The sequence below is a fragment of the Arachis hypogaea genome, chromosome 6 (assembly GCF_003086295.3).
Source record: "Arachis hypogaea cultivar Tifrunner chromosome 6, arahy.Tifrunner.gnm2.J5K5, whole genome shotgun sequence".
In the NCBI taxonomy this organism is placed as follows: Eukaryota; Viridiplantae; Streptophyta; class Magnoliopsida; order Fabales; family Fabaceae; genus Arachis; species Arachis hypogaea.
The window spans coordinates 92,314,826-92,324,392 of record NC_092041.1 but is presented as its reverse complement, the minus strand read 5'-3'; the positions used below and the strand labels follow the sequence as shown (position 1 = coordinate 92,324,392).

General features: G+C 34.6%; 1 protein-coding gene across 1 annotated transcript; it reads right to left on the bottom strand.

Moving 5' to 3' along the window:
- LOC112696941 (protein VAPYRIN) lies at positions 1-4,565 on the bottom strand. Its single transcript, XM_025749902.3, has 3 exons — positions 3,629-4,565; positions 1,144-1,636; positions 1-621 (listed from the first exon to the last, which is right to left on the bottom strand). Exons 1-3 carry the CDS (start codon positions 4,416-4,418, stop codon positions 276-278), a joined length of 1,629 nt encoding a protein of 542 aa, XP_025605687.1. The 5' UTR covers positions 4,419-4,565; the 3' UTR covers positions 1-275.
- Positions 4,566-9,567: the final 5,002 nt, after the last annotated feature.

Below are 9,567 nucleotides of genomic sequence, written 5' to 3'. Positions count from 1 at the left end.
GATGTTAATATCCATAGTAAAAAAAATGGAATCAACAGTTAACTATTGTTGAATACAAAATAAAATAAAAAATTACTTAGTCACCAAAAAAAATAAAAAATTACTTACACCTAATATTTTGAATTGTAATATATTAGTTGGAATGCCATCCATCCCTGACATTTAACTTAAAAAAGTCTTGGATCTCATTGGGAAGAACAAGTTCGACAAATTTACAATTTTCTTCCACGAATTATACTAAAAAAAAAAATCATATTTCGATTTGAATACTGAATTCATGAACCAACCATAGGTATAGCCGGAGTAGTTGAACCACGATCAAAGCCACCGCCACCGTCCTCCTTCTTCTTGTTCTTCTTGTTCATCATTTTCCACTTAGCATCAATTTTACTCTTAATTGGAACCACTGCACCGGAATCTGGCACCACCATTTGATGATCCAAAGTACTAGCACCACCATTGACAAGAATTCTTGTGATCCCAACGTAGCGAAGCGCCTTGGCCACCTGCAAAGCAGTGATACCCTTCTTACTCCTGGCTTCAACATCAGCACCTTTCTTCACCAAAACCTCTGCCACATCAGCATTTCCACATTCAACAGCACAGTGCAAAGCAGTGTACCTACACGGAATATAGTTATTGCATGTGAATATGATAAAAAATCAAATACCAATATCTCTTTCTCTTTCTTTTAATTTTCTCTTTCTCTTCTACATGTTATTGCTAGTTTAAGAAAAAGGGAGACACCGTAATAGATAGAATATATATCATATATCCTATATGTATAGTCTTAAGAAAAATTATACTTTGATACATAATTACATGAATTAATCAATTAGGTAATATATAATTGGTAATGTTAAGGAGACAAAAAAAATTTTAGAATTTATCTTATTTAGAGTTTATTAATTATTGTAACAATTAATAAATAATAAATAAGACAAATAATAATTATTTTTGGTTAATTTTCTTTAGTTAACAAACATTTCGGTTTTATAAATATCAGATGCCAATTCATATCAGAATGTTTACATATGACGTAGTGTGTATCACATGCTATATTTCATGTAACTATGGTTTGATGCAAACTAAATATCACTTCTCAATGAATTTTTCATGTATTTGTGCATGATATTAGCATACCCTTCTTCATCCTCTGCATTCAAATCAATCCCTTTCTCCAAAAGCACGTGCACTGCGTCGATCCTCCCTTTGAAACAAGCCCTGTGCAACGGAGTCCACCCATTCTGGTCCCTACCATTGACAAACGCACCCTTCTCAAGCAACTTTTGTATTGATCTCACTTCTCCTTTCCTTGCAGCAATGCACAAATCGTCGCCGAGCCTCAGCGCATCGAAGATTCTAGAGTGTCCTTTCTCTGCTGCAACATCATATGCAGCTTTTGATGAATCATTTCTAACATACTTGTTCACACCGTTTCGTAGCAAGAGTTCGACCATGTTATGATCCCCGGTGGATGCTGCTATGTGTAAGACGGTGTCGCCTTTGCCGGCGTTGCGAATGTCGGTTCTGGCACCGTTTGCTAGTAAGAGCTTAACGCATTCTATTTTATTTTCTTCAACCGCAAGGTGTAACGCTGTGTTGCCATCTTTTGTGAGCGAGTCCACTCTTGCACCTAAACGATACATTAAATACAATAATTTGAAGAGAATTACTATCATACCTTATATATAAAAGGTGAAGTCCACTTCACGTGAAGTTATATCTCAATAAAAATTTAGTTAAATTAGTTAAATCATCTAATAACTCTTAGATATCAACTTTATGTGAAGTCGACTACACATGAGTTTCCACCTATGTATAATCAACGTATCCTTATGTAGAGTAGTAAGGAAGCTACTAGAAAATTGTTGTGTTTACATAAATTTCTAATTTTATTAAAAAAGGTTATCATAATTTTAGAAAGAAAATACTAGAAAACTAAAAATGCATTTGATTTGTATCTGTTTTTTATTTTTAATATTTTTTTATCAGAATTAAAAAAAATAACTGAAAATGGAAGAAAAAGTACAAGGACTTTCATAATTTAGAATTGAACATTAATTAGCAATAAACATAAAAAACTAAAAACAATTAAAGCATCTAAAATTTAAATAAAAAAAATTGGAAGTCATACGACTTAAAGCCAATTTAAAGTGTATAATTTTAGATTTAGAATTTAAAATTTATAATGTAAATTTGGAATTTATGAGGTAAGATTTATAATTTAGAATTTAATATTTAAAATATATGGTGATCCGGTGAAAGCAGGGTGACCACAGTGGCAGTTGGCTGACAATGATGATAAAATTATGGTGCTGAACAAAAAAAAAAGAGTAAAATTATAAAAGAGTGTAATTTTAAAAAATATAGACGAAAGAATTTTTTATTTGTATGTCAGCTAAAATTGACTAATTGATTGTTACTTTTCTAACACTACTTAAGATGAAAATAAAAAACAATTTTTTTACTATTTACTCTTTTTTATTATAAAATTTTAATGGAGCATATTAACAAATTAGAAAATAAAAACGCAATTATCCTGATATTTTAGCGAGTTAAGTCATAAAGTGATTTTAGATATTGACAATTTGCAATAATTTAATTTCTGAAATTTTAATTATACTATTTTTATTTCTCAAATTTAAAAAATAATATACCAAATTAGTTCAGTGTTAAATTACATTTAAAGAAAGGAAAAGTTGGGACTAACTTGATGTATTTTGTGAAGAAGAATATTAGAGAATTATCAAAATTTATTATTTTTAGTCATTAATATTTAAAAATATGGGATAAAATATGTTATTAGATTACATAAATTAGATAAATTAGAGTAAAAAATTGAGTTAATAATTAAGTGATGACAAAAAATATTGTGATAGTTTATAAAATTTTTCTTTTGTTAAATATAAAAAACTAAAATATTGTAATTAAAATCTTGAAGATAAAATTGATACAAACTACGATAGAAAGACATTTTGGACTTAACTCTTATGTTTAGTATTAGGGGTGTTTATGAGTATTGGGTATCCGATTACTTGTTTAAATACAAAGAATCAATTAAATTATTGGTTTTAAATTCAATAGATAATTGAATACAATTTGAACCGAACCAATGACACACTCTATTAATTGATTTGAGTAATAGTTTTAAAGGTGCGAAACTCGAACTAATCTATAAACCTTTATTAATTAAATTAAAAATATATAAATTTAAAAATATATATATAATTTTTACTGATTATTAATCTAACTCAATTTATTACAGCCTCCCAACCCCACTCACACCCTAAACCCTTTGATTTTTTCCATTCATCATTTTATTATTTGTTTTGCAGCTTTAAAATTTGAAAAAACTAACCTTTTCGGCTTTAAAATTTTCTTTTTAATTTTTTTTATAAATTTTTGTTTTATAAGATATTCAATTACTCAAACTAAATCAATCCATTCTTAATGGATTTGGTTTGGTTAGGATAAAACAAAAAAAAATACACATAAATCCAAATCAACTATAATTCAATTACTTCCGTTCTTACCTTGGACAAACACGACTGGTGAACACACGTATTTAGCAGTTTAAACTTTAAAATAAGAAATTTAAACATTATCTGTGAAACACGATCTTCACCTTTGAGTAACAAGAGCCTCAAAACTTCGCAGTGTCCTTGTTTAGCAGCGACGTGGATGGGTCCAAATGTCGAAGTTTCTTGTCTTTCTATGTTGGCCTTGTGAGCTAATAGAAGCTCAGCTATTAAGGCTGCACCTGAAGATGCTGCAGCCTCTAGTGGCGTTGATCCAGAACCGTTTCGCGCCTCTAAGTTAGCCTCAAATTCTAGTAGCAACTGAACAACATCCGCTCTCTTCCGCGAAATCGCCAAATGGAGCAACGTTTCGCCGTTCGAGTCGATCGAATCAACCGCTTTCCACGAGGGATCGCTCCGTTCTAGAACTTCTCTTATGTCATCCATGGAACCATGATCATCTCCAATGAGCTTAACCAGAATTGTGGATCCAAGAAACACGATCTTGATGCCGGTATCCACGAAGACTTGCTTCTTTTTCGCCGAGAACCACTCGCTTGGGACACAATCAACCATGGAGGAAGGTTCATTGATGGCTGCGCCAGGGACCACACAACTGTGGAGGAGGAAAGTGTCTTTGGAGCGAGGGAAAGAGTCCGGCAGCGTCGATCCTTGTGGGAGATTGTAGGATATTTCCACGGTGAGTGTAGATAATGGAGATATGATTCCTGAATGTGGCTTCACTGTGTAGCGACATTTTATTTGTGGTTGGAGGTTGAAAGCCACTGGCATGGTGTGCATGACGTTGCATAGGGTGACATGACCATGGCACTTTTGATTTGGTTCAATTCTTATTGAGATTGTGTTTGATGGGTCTAATTTTATGAGCCTGTCCATGGTTCTGTTTTAAGGAACCGAAGAAGAAGATTTGATGGTTGTGTGCTTCAATTTTAAGGTGAGAAAGGCAATGGATGGTTATATGGGCCGGCTCTTCTAAGATTGTGGGATGTAGAAAACAATGGTGACTTGTTCTATCTATTCGGTCGGTGTTTGAACTTGATAACTAAGTGAAAACAGAGTTGTATAAAATAAAGAGGGGGTTTGTCGCCTATTTTTGTGTTGTTCTTTTGCACATCACGATCACTGTGAAGGGCCAATGTTGTTGTCAAATTGCTTTTGTTTAAAGGGTTTTGTTATGTTTAATATAATGTATGAGATATAATGACGATCTACACTTTATTTTATTGGATGCAAGTAGATCTCATTTAAATGAAATGTCTTATTTATAATAGTTACTTAGTATATAGCTGCAAGTTGACATACTATTCCACACTTTTTATTTACAATATATATTATATTTCTTAATTTTAAAGAATCATGACACTCGGTGATGCATTTTTCTTTCTTCTTTCCTTATTTTCTATATGTTTATGGGAAAGTCACACTGAGAATTAGATTATATATATCTTTATATATGATTTTGGGAAATCAGTTCAAGGTGGCCTGGTTTGCCATTTGGAAAAACAGCACAAATTTTTATACGAAGTCCTAGTGGCCAAGGAAGAGATTTGGGGGTACATTGGTTTGACTGGCCAACCATAGTGACATCTTTTAAATAATTTAGTACTGTAATGTTGCTTTCTACTTGTAGCAATAGTTGATTATGTCTATTTTATATGACGGACTCATGGACAAAGCAAGTAGCCTAAGGTTAAACCATATGATCACCCGTTGTAGATATTTGGAATTTTGCAAAACCACACCATCGTTGATTGATATGGGACCAGAGCGTCATTATCTATACTCGAGACATATCAATTCTAGTCGTTGGCTTAGTTCCCTTTGCATTTTGTTGTGCCAAATAAAGTTGGCCAGTTCTAGACTGTGTTGGATAAAAGCACATAATATTGAAATTATTGAATAGTTGCTTAAATACATACATATTTTTTAAATAATGTGAAAATTAATTTATATGTAAGTATTTTAGTTGGTTAATTTTTAGCTAGATACTTGATGATTTTAGTAAGTTGATTAGTGCCAACTGCCAAGCCCATCTATATTTATATCTTTCATTTGCACGTAATTAACAAAAAAATATGTAACCAAGACATAAAAGAAGGAAAAAATAATTTATCTAATATTTAATTAGTGCTAATAGCTATGCCGAAGGTATAAAAGAGACCTGAAAGATTTGCTTGAAAAGATATTTTTTATGTTATTTTTCTAATATTTTTTTTATGCGTTGAATTAGAAAATATAAAATTGATGTATTATTATTGTCTTCTTATTTTTTCGTCCTTTAATATTTGGGGAAAAAATTAAAATCGTCTTCGATCTTTTTTTGTTATTAAAATCATTTTCGACGTTACAAAACGTTATAAAATCGTCATTTTCTACTTCAATTATATTTTTTTTACCAAATTATCCTTAACTATTAATAAAAATAATAATAAAAAAAATAAAATCTCATCCCACTGCACTCCCCAGCATCTCTTCGTCTCTTCCTCCCACCCCACCCCCAAAATGTTGCTAAGACGGGAGGAGATGAAAGCAAGTTCTTAAAATGTTGAAAAGCTGCTTCACATTTTTCTGTCCATACAAATTTCACATCTTTTCTCATTAATTTAAATAATGGTTTGGCTTTTACTACTGAAGCTCCCAGAAACCTTGACAATGTGGCCAACCGACCTATGAGCCTTTGAATCTCTTTGAGATTCCGAGGACTCAACATGTCTAAAATGGCCTAGCATTTCTCTGGATTAACTTCTATACATCTTTAAGTTATCATAAACACCAAGAAATTATCTCTCCAAACTCCAAATGCACGCTTTGTTAGGTTCAACCTCATCCGGTGAAGTCAGAGGCAGTCAAAAACTTCCTGTAAGTCGGCAATCAAATCGGAGTCATCCTTAGTCTTTATCAACATGTCGTCAATACAGACTTCCATATTCCTCCATATCTGCCGCTTCAAGACTTTAGCCATCAACCTTTGATAAGTTGCTCTGGAATTTTTCAAACTAAAAGACATTTTAGAGTAGCAGTAAATCCCCTCAAGGGTGATAAAACTTGTCTTATCTTTATTAGCTTTATGCATCGCAATCTGATTATAACCACTATAGGCATCTATAAAACTTAATATCTAACATCCCGAGGATGAATCAATCATGTTGTCAATGTTAGATAGGAAAAAATAGTCTTTTGGGTAAGTTTTGTTTAAATCTGTGTAATCTACAGACATTCGCTATTTTTCATTAGACTTTTCCACCATGACCACATTGGACAACCATGTTAAGTATGTTAATTCTCGGATAAACCCAGTATCCATTAACCCTGGACTTGCTTCTTAACCTCGGCAGCTCGGTCAGGCGATATCTTCCAACGTCACTGTGTAACCGGCTTAAACTTGGGGTTAATAGCCAGATGATAGAACATGAATGTTGGATCAATCCCAGGCATGTCAAAAGGTTCCCAAGAAAATAATTCTATGTTAGCTTTTAAGAAATTTTGCAGCTCCGACTTCAAGGGGAAGGATAGTTCCTTATTAATTAGGGTGTACTTTTCTAACACGTCGCCAATCTGGAATTTCTCCAAATTTTCATTGGGCTCTGGCCTCGACTTCTCCTGAATTTGGGAATCTAGATCAAGGAGGAATACTCCTGTAATTCCTTAGCCTTATCTTAGAGCGTCAGGTTGGCCTTGTTGTATTTGACGGAAGATACCTGATCTCCTCGAATAATTGCAATCTGACCTTTTGTGGTTAGGAACTTCATGACTAAAAAATGTGTTGAGAGGAAAGCACGCAGATCATTTATTGTTTTCCTTCCCAAGATCACATTGTAAGCTATGGAATCTTGGATGATAATAAACTCGACCTAAACTACTCTCATATTGACACCATCTTCTACTGTCAAGAGGAGGTCAACAGCTCTACCAAGCTTGATATAATGATCCTCGAGCCCAACAAATCTAGGAAGATAGGGCTTCAAATGTTGATCCTTTAAACTCAGAGCGTCAAATGCATTTCTGAAGAGTAGGTTTGAGTCTACGCCTGTATCAATCAAAATCCTTTTCACGATTCCATTATCTAACTTGGCAGTAATCACCAGGGGCTCATCATCTTCGGATGTGGCAACCTGAAAATCTTCTACTATAAATTGTACTACTGGAATGCTAGTTACCTTGAGAACTTTCAAAGTTATGGCTTTGACATTCCTCTTTACTGCATTGTTGGATTTGGGCAATTCATTCCTTCCTACAACTACGTTGACCACGACCTGAGCAGTATCTTCTGGGTTTTTTGACGGTCTTGTATTTCTGGGATTTCTGATTTCCCGATCTTCATCATCATTATGTCGTCGGGGCTGCCTTACATGCTGAACAAATTAGGGGAGCTTACCATCCTGGATTGCTTGTTCCAAATCATCTTTTAAGTTAATACAATTCTCGGTTTTGTGACCATAGAATTTATGGTAGTCACAAATTCATATTTGTTTAATGAGGTCCTAGACCGAATCTGCCTTGCCTTTGGGAGGATGTCCCTATGAGAGACTTATTGGTACACTTCAGCAAGTGAGGTAACCAGAGGTGTGTATGTGAAGAACTTCCCGACCTGTGAAGTTGGTGGCTTTGCAGATGAGGTTTGACCTGTGCTACCGACCTTATTAGGTCACGGTGTCGTATTTTTCCTTTTTATTGAAACACCTTGGATACATCCTCATTATCGCGCATATACTCTAGTGCGATATGGTGAATTTCATCAATGGATTTCACATCCTTAAAAGTTAGATGTCTTCAAAAGTCCCCTTCCAACAAGCCAGCAATCAATCATAAGGATGCGACTTCATGGGTCTGCGTGTTTACTTCTAGTAGTGCTTTATTAAAGCAGTCTAGATAGTCTCAGATGCTTTCACCCACCCTTTATTCTACTCCAAACAAGGAAATCAGGTGCTTAACCTGGGTCCTCCTTGTGGTGACATGGACTAAGAATTTAATGTTGACATCAATGAAGAGATTGAGCCGGAAGGGAGCGTATTAAACCACGCCATCGTCGGTCCCAACAAGATTATCGAAAAGGTTTTACATTGGATCGCATTCCCTATTCCTTCCAGATTCATTCTTGCCTCAAAAACATCAATATGCTTTTGGGGATCTGTCTTCCCATCATACTTTAAGTTGTTATTTTTTTAGAATACCTCCATCGCTTCAAGGTCCAGTATATGATTAGGAGCATGTGATTAAGAACAGTGAATAAGTCTGGAATAGAAAGTAGTGCAGGTAATAGAAACTGACACCCCAATGGCATTTTTGCAAAAATTTCATCCTTCTCAGAGTTGCCAAAGGATACATTGGTCTCGATGATGTATTCTTCATCACTCAAAGTTTTTCTCCATATGTTTGCTTGGTATAGCGTAATGCAAAAAAAATGCTGCTATTGATGGATCCAAGGCTGTGGAAGTAGAAGGGCCAACTCAATTGTCACCAATCTCGTCGAACTCAACATATAATGCTATGGAAGTAGAAGGGTCAACTCTATTGCCACCAATCTCATCGAACTCAACATACGACTCCATGATCTATAGAGTTAAGATTCTTTCATGAACTTCAGAAGAAGCTTCCTGAGTACTGCCAGCTACAGTTTGCATCCCAGTCAGATGCTGGGAGATCATATTGACATGTTGGGTCAAGATCTTGTTCTGAGCCAATATGGCATTCAGAGTATCAACATCAAGAACTCCTGTCTTCTAAGAGGTCCCACAGTTTACAGGATATCTTTTAGAAGTGTACATGAATTGGTTGTTTGCAACCATCTCAATGAGTTCTCTTGCTTCTGCAGGTGTTTACTTTAAGTGGAATGATCCACCTGCAGTGCTGTCCAATAAAAATTTGGACATCTTAGACAGACCATCATAGAACACGCCAATGATAGACCACTCTGAGAGCATATCAGGAAGACATCTCCTGATCAGTTGCTTGTATCTTTCTCAAGTTTCATAGAGGTATTCACCTTCTCTTTGTCTGAAGGTTTGAACTTCCACTCTAACCTTGC